The sequence below is a fragment of the Macaca nemestrina genome, chromosome 8 (genome assembly GCF_043159975.1).
Source record: "Macaca nemestrina isolate mMacNem1 chromosome 8, mMacNem.hap1, whole genome shotgun sequence".
Taxonomy (NCBI): Eukaryota; Metazoa; Chordata; class Mammalia; order Primates; family Cercopithecidae; genus Macaca; species Macaca nemestrina.
The window spans coordinates 10,598,487-10,614,277 of NC_092132.1; the positions used below are offsets into that span (position 1 = coordinate 10,598,487).

At 47.7% G+C, this 15,791-nt stretch overlaps 1 protein-coding gene across 13 annotated transcripts in view; it reads left to right on the forward strand.

The window, feature by feature from the left end:
- Positions 1 to 15,791, forward strand: part of LOC105467301 (zinc finger and AT-hook domain containing) — a 344,890-nt gene that overhangs the window by 116,082 nt on the left and 213,017 nt on the right. The window contains exon 1 of one of the 13 annotated variants that reach the window (XM_011716772.3): positions 8,603 to 8,728. The exons of 7 other annotated variants lie outside the window; for them this stretch is intronic. Coding sequence is in view for 3 of the 6 variants with exons in the window: in XM_071067791.1 (XP_070923892.1) it covers positions 9,657 to 10,074 (418 nt within the window). In the remaining 3 variants the exon portion in view is untranslated. Of the gene's footprint in view, positions 1 to 8,602; positions 8,729 to 9,521; positions 10,075 to 15,791 lie in introns of those variants that run through there. 5 more of the 13 variants (XM_011716764.3, XM_071067791.1, XR_011606714.1 and 2 more) reach the window with 5 other exon arrangements.

Below are 15,791 nucleotides of genomic sequence, written 5' to 3' on the forward strand. Positions count from 1 at the left end.
AATTGGGGACTGAGTGTGGTGGCTCATGCCTTCAATCTCAGCATTTTGGAAGTCTGAGGTGGGAGGATTGCTTGAGGCCAGGAGTTCAAGATCATCCTTGGCAACATAGTGAGACCCCACCTCTACACACAAAAAAAGCTGGGCATGCTGGTGGATGCCCTTGGTCCCAGCTTATCAGGAGGCTGAGGTGGGAGGATCGCTTGAGCCCAGGAGTTCAAGGCTTCAGTGAGCTGTGAACATGCCACTGCACTCTAGCCTGGGCCTCAGTGAAACAGTTTCTCTAAAAATAAACAAATAGGCAAGCAAATACATAAATAGGATTTATTGTCTTTTTGTTGCTGGAATGTAAGAGTTCTTTATATATTCTGGATGTTTGTCTTTTGTTGTATATATATGTGTGTGTGTGTGCGTGTGTATGTTGTGAACATTTTCTCCCAATTTCTGCTCACTTATTTGTCTCTTATCTTTTGATGAACGGAAGTTTGTAATTTTATTGGAGTTTTATTTGCCATTATTTTTACATTTATAGGAGGTGCTTTTTGTATCTTCTCTTAAGAAATGTTTTCCTACTTTAAGGTCACAAAGAAAGTCTAATTTTTTTTTTAAGGTTTATATTTCTTGCTTTTATTAGGTCTACTATCTATCTCTAATAAGTTTGTGTATGGTATGAAGTAGGGATGGAGAATTTTTTTTTCCTGCATGTGGTTACCCAGTTTTTCTAGCCTCGTTTGTTAGAAGAACCTTTTCTTCCTCCATTGAATTAGTTTGACCCTTTTCTTGAAAATTATGTGTCAGTTCACTCCTGAACGTTCTGGTCTGTTCCACTGCTCTATTTGTTTATTCTTTATCAGTACCACACTACTTTGATTACTACAGCTTTATAGTAATTTTTGAAGTATAAATAATAAGCAAGAGAACACTTTTTGGAGGGACAAAAATACAGGCAGGAGAGTTTCATTAGGTGCTGTCCTAGTGCAATCCCAGCTGTAGGGATGAGGAGGGACAGATTTAGAGAAGTAGTTCAGAGAGAAAGCCCCTGGGACTGGTGAGGGATTGGCTTTTACCTTAGGGACCTGCAGGCATTCCATCTGTGTTTGTTTCTAGGGAAAGGGGAATGGTGAATATAACAGGCTCAGGGACATGCAAACTCTGCAGGCTTCCTATGTGCAGCCCTGGGTCTATAATCTTCAGTTTCCTCCTGTGGTGGTAGAGAAGCATCTTTTGAATTCTGCCTGGTTTTGTTTCTGAGTTGGCGCAAGGGACTTGTTCAGGGCTAGCCCAGTTCCAGGAAGCACCTTGGGAAGACCCTTCCTCGGGGAGAGAGCCCCACAGGGAACCAGGCTTAGGTAATGCAGGGAAAAGGGGCCCTGAGGGGAAGCAGAACTGGGTGGAAGTCCTGGTCCTGCTGTCTAACAGCCCTGGGGCCTTGGCAAGTATCTTGAGCCACCTTTGCCTCCTATATTATATATTATATGAAAATGGTCCCCACAGACCTACTAGGTAGCGTGCTCGTAGAGTTTTCATATGGGAGGATTGGGAACATACCTGGCATATGGCGGGGGACTTTACTCTTTTCCACCATCCGTCTTTTCCTTCTTTCCCTCTCCTCTCTTCCCCTTCCATTCTCCCTCTGTCAGTCTTCACCTTCTTTCCCTGAACATTTGGATCCAATCCCTCATCATGCAGTTGCAGGGGAATAAGATAGGGCCTGATCATAATAACTATCATTTCTGTAGACCTGCTCAGTTGGGTGCTTCACACCCATTCTTTAGTTTATTCTTCACAAAAGCTCTGCAAGGTGGGCCTATTATCTCTGCTTTGCAAGTGAGGATACAGAAGCTCAGGCTGGTCCCTGTGGCTGTCCAGCTCCACTCAATCTCTCCCTGTGCTACTGGCCATCTGTGCTTGCTGATGTGGTCATAAATATCTCTGAAGTGCCTGCTGTGTGTGAGGCCCTATCTGGGCTGCGTGCAGTGGCTGAGGCACCAGCTGGTAGGTGGCTCCACGGCACTACTCACATATCCTCTATGGGAATGGTTCTCCCAGGAGTTAGGCATCGAGGGGGCCTTGAGACCTGTTCTGAAGGAACTCACAGTCTGCAAGGCAGACAAAACTAATTAAAATGAGCAAAAGGTTTGAAAGATTCTTTAACAGAATAATATATAAAAATGATCAATAAACATATGAAAAGATGATCAACATCATTAGTTCCTAGGGAAATGCAAATTAAAATCACAATGAGACACTACTACCTACCCACTGGAATGGTGAAAATTGAAAAGAATCCCAAGTGCTGATAAGGATGTGAAGCAGCTGGAACTTTGATACATCATTGGTAGGAATGCAAAATGGTACAGCTACTTTGGAAGATAGTTTGCTGCCTTCTTACAATGTTGAGGGTACACTTATGTATTAGTCTGCTTTCATGCTGCTGATAAAGACATACCCGAGACTGAGTAATTTATCAAGAGAAAGAGGTTTAGTGGACTCACAGTTCCACGTGGCTGTGGAGGCCTTATAATCAAGGCAGAAGGCGAAAGGCATGTTTTACTTGGGGGCAGGCAAGAGAGAATGAGAACCAAGTGAAAGAGAGATGGTTCCAAGACCTGAACCATCAGATCTCATGAGACTTATTCACTACCACGAGAGCAGTATAGGGGAAACAGCCTCCACGATTCAATTATCTCCCACTGGATTCCTCCCACAACATGTGGGAATTATGGGAGCTACAATTTAAGATGAAATTTGGGTGGAAATACAGCCAGACCATATCAACTTAACATAAAAGGTAGCAATCCTATTCCAAGAAAAAATGAAACCTATGTCTGTCTGAAGACAGGTATACACATGTTCATAGCAGCTTTATTTCTAATAACCCTGTCTTAGTCTGATTTCTGTTGCTTATAACAGAATACTTGAAGTTGGGTAATGTATAAGGAAAGGAATTTATTTCTTATAGTTCTGGAGGCTGAGAAGGCCAAGGTCAAGGGGCTGCATCTTTTGAGGGCCTTCTTGCTGGGTGGGTACTCTCTGAAGAGTCCCAAGGTGGCACAGGGTATCAATGGCAAGGGGCTGAGTTTGTTAATGTACTATGATCAGGACTCTCTTCCTCTTCTTGTAAAGCCACCAGTTCTATTCTCATGATAACCCATTATTCTATTAACTCTTTAATTCATTCATGAGAGCAGAGCCATCATGGTCCAATCACCTCTTAAAGGCCCCACCTCTCAACACTGCCACATTGGGGGTTAAGTTTCAACATGCATTTTTGGAGGGAACATTGAAAGCATAGCAAGCCCCAAACTGGAACCAGCCCAAATGCTCAACAGCTGGTGCAAAGATAAACAAGTTGTGATATATCCATACAAAGGAATACTACTTGGCAATGAAAAAGGATGAAAAAGTGATGCAGGCAGCAACCTGAACCAATCTCAAGGGCGTGTTAAAGAAGCCAGACACAAAAGACAACATACTTTGAGGATGGGAGAAATTAGAACCTTTGTTCACTGTTTGTTGGAACGTAGAACAGTGCAGCTGCTGTGGAAAACAGTATGGAAATTTCTCAAGAAATGAAAGATAGAATTACCATGTGATTCAGCAATTTCACTTCTTGGAATATATTTCTGAAAATTGAAAGCAGAGTCTCAAAGAGATATTTGTATACCCATGTTCATAACAGCGTTATTCATAATAGCTAAAATGTGGAAACAAACCAAGGGATGAAAGGCTAAGCAAAATGTAGTGTATACATAGAATAGAGCATTATTCAGCCTTAAAAAGGATGGAAGCCTGACATAGGCTACCACATGATGAACCTTGAGGCCACTGTGCACAGCAAAAATAAGATAGTCACAAAAAGACAATTACCAAATTATTACCCTTACATGAGGTTCCTAGAGTAGTTAAATTCAAAGAGACAGAATGTAGGATGGTGGTTGCCAGGAGCTGGGGGAAGAGGCATCTGGAGTTAGTGTTTAATGGACATAGAGTTTTGGTTTTGTAAGATGAAAAAGTTCTGGTGATGGACGGTCGAGATGGTTGCACACCAGTGTGAATGTATCTAATGCCACTGAACCGTATACCTAAAAATAGTTAAGATGGTAAATTTTATGTGTATTTACCATAAACACACATTTACATGGGGGTGGGGGGTGAGGGCACTGACTGAAGAGGCACCGGGAGCTTGGTGGGTGCCTGGGACTGGTCTGAGTCTTGACTGTGGCGATGGCGACGGCGACATAACCCTGTCTCTCGATTTAAACTTACTCACTTACACAAGGGTCCCTTGGACAGTGCTAGAAGCTTGTACAAGGTACAGTAGGGGGATCAGTGACGTGGTCACTGCCAGTCAGTTCTGCCTGGGCTGGGCGAGGGGCTCAGGAAAGCCACAGGATGATGTTTGAGCAGATTGACCAGGCCAAGGAGGCACAGCAGGGGGCAAGGCAGGAAAGCATGAGGGAGCCCGACAAGGTATGCAGCCTCTGCCTCCCCCTGGACTGGCTAGAGCTCTGCGGAGGCATGGCAGTTGCAGCCCAGAGTCTGACAGTGAACCTCCAGGTCCTCGTGCATTCTTTGTACAGGGGTCAGGTCTGAGCTGCCGAGCACCAGGGTGGAGGGATGGGAGTGTGCTCAGCCTGCCGGCTCTCCTGCTGGAGCTGCCAGCACTCTGGCTGAGCTGTCCAGTAGCCTCTGGCTTGTGAGGCCCTGCCCATGTCCTGAGTCTCTACCTCCATCAGCAGGGTCAACTCCCTGTCCATCTAGCCTGCCTTTCTCTCCTCTCCTTGGCCTTTCTTCTTGCTGAGTTGGGTGTCTGTGGGGTCCCCCACCCCAGAAATATGGGCTCTGGGAAACAGCACTGGCTTTGGAGTCCCGGAGACCTAGCTTTGCATTTTAGACCCACAGTGTGATCTTTCTTGTGACTTCTTTGAGCCTCAGTTTCCATTTCTACAAAATTGTGGCTAAACATGTCTTCATCTGAGGATTTTATTCTCTGAAGAACCAAGTCAGGTGAGGTATGCACTGAACTGGCTGCTGCTCAGGAAGTGTTTTTGAGGTGATCTTGAGAGTTCTTGCTGAGCAAGGCCATGTTGAACTCAGTGCCTAAGACTCCATCAGAGGCAGCTTGCAGCTTTTCAAAGTCTGTCGGGGAGTATCACTGCCTGATGATGCACAGGACTTGCAGCTGTCCTTGGCCCCACTGCCCGCATGCCACTTAGCTCCCCACGGGTGCGTGCCAGCCTTCCGCCTGAGCCGAGGCTCCTGCCCTCGTGCCCTGTCCATCCCGACAGCATGACGCTTCAGCACTCACGTTCTTAACCACCAGAGAGGTTATCTGCATTCCCAGCTTCCACCGTGTCCCAGTGCTGTGTGACGTGCTCTCCAACCATTGTTCTCTGCCATCATAACTGCAGTTCTCTGATGTTGGGATATTATCTTTGATTTACAGACAAAGAAATAGAGGGACAGAGAGGTTTGGTCTCATGCTGGTAGGTGGTCCAGCTAGGATTTGAGCTTTGGGCTATTCCATCCCAAACCAAACTGTGCTGTTCTCAGGCTACTGAGTGGACTCCATCATATTTCTTGAGCACCTGGACTGTCAGCACTTCCCACCCTACCTCATTTAATTTAATGACCCAGGGAGGCAGATGCTGTTATTGCCATTATACAGATTAGGAAACGGGCTCAGCAGGTTGGAGTCATGGCACAGAGTCCACTCCTCACTAGGAGTGCAGCCAGACTCACCCAGGTCAGTGTGGTCCCAAAGTACAGGTCTTTACACCTGCAGGCCATGGGTTAGCTCCTTTTAGTTCCTCTGTTGTCATTGCTTTCATGTCTCTGTTCCTTTCCCTCTTTGGATCTTACTGTTCCTTAGAGATTGACAGAAGCATTTCATACTTGGGGGTTATTAACCCTTTCCTGCCAGAGTTTGCTGTTTGCCCTTGTGGTGGGTTTGACCTGCTCTCAGGTGTGGACCCTGGCTCTATGCTCAGTTCCCTATGCAATGCAGGGAGCGGGTGAGGGGCAATGATTAAGATCACTGGACTTTAGGGAAATGGGGGAATATGGAGATACAGTTGCAGAAATATGAGGTGCCCTGGAACACCAGGCTTTGATTCTGCCTTTTTAATGTCGATCTCACTCTCCTCTTCTTCTCTTTCTCCTGCTGTCAATTTTTAGAAGACAAAGTAATCAAGAAAAACATTCTGTACTTTTCCTTTTTAATTTTTTTTGGTCTTTGCTCTCTAATAGGAAGACTATATAAGAAATGCCCACAGAAGGGCTTGAATTGGGAGACGAGTTTTGGTGATGGGAACTGATGGCTAGACGGTAGGTAGACAGGAACATTGATGGGATTTGGTGACTGTTTCTTGGTGCCCTTCTGGGGGAGGAGTCAAAGGTGAGAGGGTGGCTGGGTGGCCAGGAGGGTGCTGTGCCCTGGATCCCTGGGGGTATCCAGGAGGCTGGTTCTGTTGAGTGGGAGGAGAGTTCCTCTTTGGGACACAGTGGCTTTGACGGTTCACCTGACCTTCTGATGCTTCTACCAGAATGTCCCAGGGAAGAGGGGCTCAGGGCATGAGCGATTTGGGTGGGGCATGGTGTTTGGAATTCTTGGATGCAAGGAACATAGATTTGATCAGGGCATTCTTTATTATTGCTCTTATTATTTTAGTTCAGAATTCCTTAGCAAGTCTACTGGAGTGTCCAAATAGTTGGCTGTCCTGCACTGTCAGGTTCTCCTGCTGCCTCTCCTGGGCACGCTGTCTATCTCTTCCACCTTCCCTTGCCTCCTTCTTCTGCTATTATTTGGGTCATTCTTTTTATTTTTATTTATTTATTTTTTTTCGAGATGGAGTCTTGCTCCTTCACCCAGGCTGGAGTGAAGTGGCGTGATCTCAGCTCACTGGGCTCCACCTCCTGGGATCAAGTGAGTCTCCTGCCTCAGCCTCTGGAGTAGCTGGGACTCCAAGCATCTGCCACCATGCCCGGCTAATTTTTTTTTTTCTTTTCGTATGTTTAATAGAGACAGAGTTTTGCCGTGTTGGCCAGGCTGGTCTCAAACTCCTGACCTCAGGTAATCCACCCACCTCGGCCTCCCAAAGTGCTAGGATTACAGGTGTGAGCCACTGCGCCTGGCCTTGGTCGGGTCATCCTTCTGCGTGTTCCTGACCGGCCCTGGTGGCTCCCTTATCCCAGGGCTTTTGGAGTTTTCTCTGTGTTGCAGTCTGAGCAGGTAGGAGGGACTAGGTGACATAGGAGTCTGTTGCTCAGCACTGGGCGTGTTAAATATTGTTGTACTGGCTGAGTGTGGTGGCTCACGCCTGTAATTCCAGCGCTTTTGGAGGCCGAGGCAGGCGGATCACTTGGGGCCAGGAATTTGAGATCAGCCTGGCCAACATGGTGAAACCCCTTCCTTTTTTTAAAGTTTTTAGTTTTTTGAGATGGAATCTCGCTCTGTCGCCCAGGCTGGAGTGTAGTGGCGCGATCTCGGCTCACTGCAAGCCCCGCCTCCCGGGTTTACGCCATTCTCCTGCCTCAGCCTCCGGAGTAGCTGGGACTACAGGCGCCCGCCACCACGCCTGGCTAATTTTTTGTACTTTTAGTAGAGACGAGGTTTCATCGTGTTAGCCAGGATGGTCTGGATCTCCTGGCCTCGTGATCCGCCCACCTCGGCCTCCCAAAGTGCTGAGATTACAGGCGTGAACCACCGCGCCCGGCCGGTGAAACCCCTTCTCTACTAAAAATACAAAAAAAGGCCAGGCGCTTTGGCTCGCGCCTGTAATCCCAGCACTTTGGGCGACAGTGACGGGTGGATCACAAGGTCAGGAGTTCAGTACCAGCCTGGCCAAGATAGTGAAACCCCCGTCTCTACTAAACATACAAAAATTAGCTGGGCATGGTGGCGGGTGCCTGTAATCCCAGGTACTCTGGAGGCTGAGGCGAAGAATTGCTTGAGCCAGGGAGGCGGAGGTTGCAGTAAGCCGAGATCGTGCCGCAGCACTCCAGCCTGAGTGACGGAGCGAGACCAACGGAGCCAGACTCCGTCTCGAAACAAAACCAAACCAAAAAATTAGCCAGGTGTGGCGGCGGGCACCTGTAATCCCAGCTACTCTGGAGTCTGAGGTGGGAGAACCGCTTGAACCTGGCGGGCGGAGGTTGTAGTGAGCCGAGATCGAGTCACTGCACTCCAGCCTGGGCGACAGAGCGACACTCGTCTCCAAAAAAAAAAAAAAAAAAAATTGTTGGATGAGTTTCCTGACAGGGCAGCTCAGAAACCTTTAATATGCCTGAGAGAGATATGTACAGTCCAAGTTTTTCTAGACGCCGGGTGCTTCTCGCCTGCAGCCTCCTGAGACTGGAGCGGGTCCCCAAGACCTAGGAGGGCCCCCTGCTGGGCGGGGACGGCTACCAGCCTCAGGCCACACCCCCTCAGAGTGCTGGTTGGTCTGTGGATGGTGTCATGTGCTCATTCTGGGCCAATCGGAGCCTTCCGTGGCGGCAGGCTGCCCTGTCCCACCTGGGCAGAGCTGTAGCCGCGTATTGGAGAGAAGCGCGGGTGGGTGGCGCCTGCCGGGGATAACTAGGGTGGTGGGGCTTCCTAGGAGAGTGCGGGAGTCTGGGAAGGAAGGGTGTAGATGGAGAGGGAGTGTCTTCACCTCTGCATGCTCCGTGGGAAGCGGCGGAGGCGCCCAGCATCCCTTCTACTCTGCCCTCGGTGGAGGTTTACTAGGTAATTCTCCCGATGCGAGTTTCCGCTCTGAACTTTCCTGTTGATTCTTCGGTGGCTTGAGAGGTGTTTGGGCTGTTTTCCACTCCTGGTCGCCTGTAGCAATTCCTGGCAGGAATGCTGTGCTGCTCTGTAGGGTGGCCCAGGACTCACGGGCTGCCTTGGTTGGCTAGAGATGCGGCCTGGGCCTGGGGGGCCTCCTTGGTTAGAGATGGCCCGGGCCTGGGGGTGGCACCTCCTTGGTTAGAGATGGGGCCAGGGCCTGGGGGTGCCACCTCCTTGGTTAGAGAGGGGGCCAGGGCCTGGGGGTGGTACCACCTTGGTTAGAGATGGGGCCAGGGTCTAAGGGTGGTGCCTCTTTGGTTAGAGATGCGGACGCGGACAGGGCCTGGGGGCAGTGCCTCCTTAGTGAGAGAGGCAGGCAGAGCCTGGGGGTGGTGCCTCCTTGGTTAGAGACTTGGGCTTCTGGGGGGTGGCACCTCCTTAGAGATGGGACTTGGGCCTGCGGATGGGCTCCTCCTTGGTTAGAGATGCGGGCAGGGCCTGGGGGCAGCGCCTCCTTGATTAGAGACGCAGGCAGGGCCTGGGGGTTGATGCCGCGTTAGTTAGAGATGGCCAAGGCCTAGGGGGTGGCGCCATCTTGGTTAGAGATGCGGGCAGGGCCTGGGGGCAGCACCTCTTTGGTTAGAGATGCTGCCTGGGCCTGAGTGGGGGGCGGTGCCGCCTTTGTTAGCAATGGCCCAGACCTGGGGGAGTGGCGCCACTTTGGTTAGAGATGCGGGCAGGACCTGGGGGCAGTACCTCCCTGGTTAGAGATGCTCCTGGGCCTGGGGGGCGGTGGTGCCTTTGTTAGAGATGGCCCAGGCCTGGGGGCTGGCGCCACCTTGGTTAAGATGACTGGGCCTGGAGGGTGGCGCCTCCTTGGTTGGAGATGGCTGGGCCTGGGGGCGGCGCATGGTTAGTTACGAACGGAGGACCTGGGCCTGGCAGCTGTGGAATGGCTCTTGCCTTTCAGAGACAAAGATGGAGAGAGAAAGGGGTATGGGATTTGCTCAAGAGGGTGGCCAGGGGCCCTACTGGAAGCAGAGCCGAGGCTTCTCACTTCTCAGAGCGTCTGCAAGGGCCTTCCTGGCCCGAGTGCCTCCCCGGGAGGATGTGGACGCAACCCCCTTGCGCTGGGCGTGGAGTGAGCTCCTCCGCTGCTGCCTGGGCCATGGTTGGTTCGTCCTCCTCTGGACACTGCCTTCTCCTAGGTTCTCCCTGCCTGGCTGCCTCCCCTGAAGCCCTGAGACCCGTCAGTTTGCAGCACGACCGTCCTGCTGTGGGCATGAGAATCCTCCCTTTCCCAGGTGACTTCATTTTCATGTTTTTTTTTTTCAGTTAGTCTTTTGAGAACTAATTTTCCAACTTTAAAAAATGAAGACCTTAGATATATAATGAGGCAAGGTTTAGGGAACTGTAGTTATAGTGATAACTACAGTAATAGATTTGATTGCTTTTTCTATTTAATACTCCGAATGTCTTCTAGGGAGAAAGGCTTTGGTTACACGGACACCTTTTATTCTTTGAGCCAACTTGATTTGAGGATTCCGGTGGGGAGGGGGCACAGGAGCACACTAGAGCTGAAGTTTCTGCAAGTAAAAGCGCATGGATCTGGAGTTTCTGGAGCCTTTAGAAAGGCAGGGAAGACCCAGTGATGGGAAGGAGAGGCGAATGAACCAGGAGGATGTCTAAATGGAGCCTGTTCTGTGTTGACGTCTCCTTGAGACGCTCAAATACTGAAGGCATGTTGGATGTAGGGTTTGTTCTCATTTAACCTGTTATTATGACAAAATTTATACTTACAGAAAAATGGAGAGAGTAGTACAAAAACTTTTCATATGCCCTTCACTCAGTCTCCTGAATGCTAGTATTTTACTACATTGCTTTGTCCTCTCTTTCAGCCATTTGGGATCAAGTTGCAGAGCTGATGCCCCTTTGCCTATCCCTAAGTATCTTCGGTGTTTACTTCCTAAACACAAGGACGTCCTCCCACATAACCACGTTTCAGTTATCAAAATGAGAAACAGCATCCGTGCAGCGCCCCTCTTGAGATTCCACTGATTGTCCCAGCCACACCCTTTATGGCGGAAGGACACCCCAGCCGCGCCCCGCATTCCAGGGTCACATCTCTTCACTCTCTGAATCTGGAGCGCTGCCTCTGGCCTTGTATTCCACGACATTGATATTTTTGTGGAGTATGGGCCAGTTATTTTGTAGACTCTACCTCCCTTTGGCTTTGTGTAATGCTTCCTCGTGAGCAGATTTAAATTCTGCATTTCTGGGCAGGAATTACGCAGAAATAATGCTGCGTTCTCAGCACACCATAGCAGGAGGCATGTGATCATGATTTTTCCCATTACTGGTGATGCCACACGTTTGAGGAGGTCAGGTTGCTTCACTGTAAAGTTACTGTATTTCCCCTTTGTAATGAAATGCCTTGTGGTGAGCTCTTTGAGACCGTGTGTTTATCCTGCTACTCCTCACTCCAAAGACTTTCTTCATTCAGTAGTTTCAGCACCCATTGATGATTCTTGCCAGAGTTGGTTAGCATCAGGATGGCTGCTACATGATGGGTGTCTAATTCTGTCATTTCTTCCGCACTTACTAGTTGTCTTCTCCCCACCCCCCTCCCCCCTGTTTTATCGAGGTATAATTAACAAAAATTGTATGTATGTAAGGTATACAATGTGACGCTTTGATGCAGGCATACATTGTGAAATGATTATCACAATCAGCTAATTCACATAGCCGTACCTCACATTGTTACCATTTTTTTTTTTTTTTTTTTTTACTAGTTGTCTGTGTAAGCAAGAATGTTCTCTTTTCCTTGATTTATATTTGCGTAGACTCGGGCATGCTTATTTTAGTCAGTGGTCTGTAATCTTTTCTCATTGTTTAATTTGATGCTCAGATTCCCCCATATTTGGCCAGTTGTGTTAAAGTGGGCCTTTGTGTTCCTTCAGCATGCCCCCGCTTTTGTGAGGACTTCCTTGCTTTCTGGTACAAGATATTCTGGGCTCATTTTGTGCTTTCCCTGTTCCAGCTCTGGAATCAGCTGTTTCTACAAGGAGGCCTGGTTTCTTTTAGTGGAGAGTGGCATTTAGAATCGGAGGTCTGGGAACTAGGTGAGCTGGGTGTCATTGCCTCTGTGCCCTCTCAGAAACACAGCTAGGAAACAGAGGGATGTCTGTACATATATGAGACATACATATATCTAAACTCAGTACACACCTACACAATCTCTATTTCCCTCTTAAAAATCATTGAGTTCACATGGATTTTTCCAGTTGCAATTCAGCAACACAGTGTATTCTGTCCTCTCCCCTTTCCATGATAACTCCCTTCTCTGACAAAGAAAAATCTGGATCTCAGTATCCATAGTATAGTTACTTATTTACTCAGTCCTGGACTATACCAAAAATAGTTTCAGAATCAGGAAACCATGTCTTTGTGAAAAAGAAGCCTGCTACCTAGAGTTCAGTATTTAATTAGAGCTCTTCTTCTCTTTAGCCTGAGGCATCTGGTGTAAACAGCAGCTTCCAAAGTTACTTGGGTTGATCGTCTCCTATTTCAGTGCAATTATGGTTATTCATTGAAAGTATGGTTTTGTTCATTTGTTTGTTTGTATTTTGTTTTAGGATTTCCTCCCATACTTGTTTATTTTACTTACTTTCATCCTCTGACTAGGTGAATTTTGGAGGCGAGCGTATTTCAGTGAAAGGACTGAGTTTCACTTCTTTTCGTTTGTGGAGCATGAACAGGGAATGGCAGAGGGCTGAGGGTGTAAATTTCCAGGAAGGAGTGGAAGTCCTGGGTGGCTGTGGCCCTGAAGGGACTTACCCCATTGAGGTAGGGATGGGGCACCACTGCTGACACCTGGATTCTGAAACCCTTCAGTGAGCGTCTTTCTTCTAGTGCTTTGTCTTGATTCTGGTTTCTCTTCCTTCAAACCACCATTCTGATTTGCATTTATTCCCATTGTATAGATGAGGAGTCAGAGGGTCAGAGAAGTTGGTTTTCTCCTCTGCTGGGGATTGGACTGGGGGCTTTCCCACCCTGAGCCTGATCTTTCTTTCTTGGCACACCATCTTCTTTTTCTAGAAAATGAGAGTGAAGAATGATTTAGTTCAGGCCGGTGTGGTGGCTCATGTCTGTAATCTCAGCACTATGGGAGACCGACGTGGGCGGATCACCTGAGGTCGGGAGTTCGAGACCAGCCATGACCAACATGGAAAAACCCTGTCTCTACTAAAATACAAAATTAGCCAGCTGTGGTGGCAGGTGCCTGTAATCCCAGCTACTCGGGAGACTGAGGCAGGAGAATCGCTTGAACCTGGGAGGGTTCAGTTAGTTCAGTTAGTTCAGATTATTCTCAGGGATTCTTAAGTGAACACTTTGGAAACGTTCTGGTTTTCATGATAAAGGAAGTGCAGATAAGTATCTTTTATAGCTTTAACATGGATCTTTTAAAGCACTTTACTATATTTTGAATTAAATGATATTGATGATTTTGGAGCTTACAATCTGTTGAGGGAGACAGGTTAAACCAGCACAGCATTAAATCCGTGATTACAAATTGTGGTCATACTGCAAGGCAAATAAGCAGGAGGGAGTATCAGAGACCTCATTAATATTGAAGGGGATTTACGAAAAGTCTCCCTGAGAAAGCTAGGATGGAGCTGAGACTTGAAGAATGAGGTTCCTGAATTAATAAAAAGTCTGAAAACCAGCGAGCAGGTGCTTACTTACCCGTCCTCCTCACCTTGCAAAATTGCAAACCTGCAGGCCAGAACAAGCTGCCCTGTGGCCGGAGTTCTCTTTTGTCTTGTATCGCCCCCTAGGGGACATGTGTGTGAATGGTCCTGCTACAGGTGGCTTGGGAAATACCCTGTCTGTGGAGGCGCCCGCTGCAGCGGAGACTGGTCTCCTGGCCACCACCACAGTGCAGACCCCGCCTGAGCATGGAGCTGAAGGGCCAGGATGCCACGCCTGCAGGAGAGAAGACCCAGGGCCACTGGATAGCTTGTTCAGATGCTTACGGCACTTGGCTATGGGAGAGACTGGCCTTGCCAGGGACACCCTGAGGCTGTACTAGCCTAGTGTGGTGAGGAGAAGGGGGGCAGCCTTTCTGAGGCTCCCAGTGGTGTAAACACAGGTGGCAGCTGCCCACAGTGATGCCCCTGCATCAAGGGGAGGGTCAGGTAGGGCTTTCTGACCTTGTTTAGACACCGGCTGGGAAGCTGGACTTGGACACTCTGTCCTTTCCAACTGCAAGAGTCTACAAAACTAGATTATAAATAACACCACAGTCATGTAAAATTATTCTCATAAACAAAATGGAATTGCTTATTTATGTTCCTGAAGGGGAGGGTCTGTGTCTTCCTCATTTCTGATCACACCTAGCATGGTGAGTGACAGATGTCAGGCATTCATTTAGTGTTGAATTATGAGGCCAATGCACATAAATGAAAGGAATTCTGCTCTTTTCTCCTAATAAAAACTGAACAGCCTAGATATTTGGATAATACATTAAATATTTATTTTATATTTTGGTTACCAGGAAAAATGGGCCAGATCATTTTGGTAGGCTGGGGATGAGTTGAGGGGATGGTTTGGAAAATTCTTCTTTTTCCAGTGGCTCTCCTTCCTCAAATTTAAAGCTCTCTTCTAGAATTTGAAAAGACCCTAGACACATGTAAATACTAAGGGGAAGTTCTTTCTTCAGGATTTAATTTTGAAAATCAGAACATTTTATGTAACTGAGACTGATATAACTGAGGCCAATCTCAGACTTTTGTAAAGCGAACATTTGGAATTGAATTTGCATGTTTTCCACATCTGCCTCCAGTTTCCTGCCCAGCCTGTTTTTTATCTCCTTGATAAGGACCTCAGGATCCCTGAGCACACAGTCAGCTTTTAAACCTGTGACAATAATAAATGAAAATGTTCGTCCGTCATCTGCCTCTCCTGTAACAGTGCAGACAGGGTCTCTGGTCTACAGGTTCTAAATCTGCTAATTCTTAGTCTCGATTTTCCTAACTCAGTGAATCCCAAAGAGTTTGGGAGTGTTGGAAGCCTTCTACTACCCTGCTGGAGGTCAGGGAGTAGAACCTGTGTACTGCATCTCTCTCGTCTGCAGGGAAAAAGTTTCCTGGTATTCTGGAAATGTGAATACTGGATTCGTGCCTAGTCCGAACTTTGATGTGCTGTAGGTGAAAAATAACACATTGGCTATTGAAGACTTAGTACAAAAATTTAAAATTTCTCATTGATCTTTGAAAGTGGATTATAAGTTAAATGATTCTATTTTGGATATACTAGATTAAAGAAAACATCATTAAAATTATTTTTTTCTTGATTCTTTTTATTTTAATATGGCTACCAGAACATTTTAAATGACATCAGTGGCCATGCTGTGTATCTGTTGGACAGCACTGGCCTGGACAAAGCATCCAACCTCTTGCCCCGTGCTTTCACAGACCTGGGCTGGAGTGCGTGTCCTTGCGCAGAGTCACACATCTGTCTGTGTCCTCCACTCTAGGAAGTGTCCCTGGCAGGGAGGCCATCTCCAGGAGCAGTGCCTCACACCTTTTAAGAACAAAGTAGCTGTTGACTGAATTCGGCCTTATATATTGTTTTCAAGCCTGTTTTGCCTGGTAGATTGACTACCTTGACCGCTGGACATTCTACTCGTTTTTCTCTTTCATGGCTGCCTCTGCTCTCTATCGTAACATGCGAATCACATCTTTGTTGAATTAAAACATCCCTGAATTAGGGGAAGGAGGCTTAGTAGAGTCAGCATTTCTAAGGACTTGGGTTTTGTCTGGCAGGAATTCTCACCCACCATGGTGTTGATGCGGGGCAGGTTCTTGGCTTCCTTCAGGAGGGAATTCAAGAGTGAGCTGCCGGTGGTAGTAGAAAACAGCTTTATTGAGGCAGTGACAGTGTTACCGCTCCCGTGGAGCAGGGCTACCCCGCAGGCAGAGCGCCAAGAGTAGCAGTGCTTTGCAGCCATATTTATGCC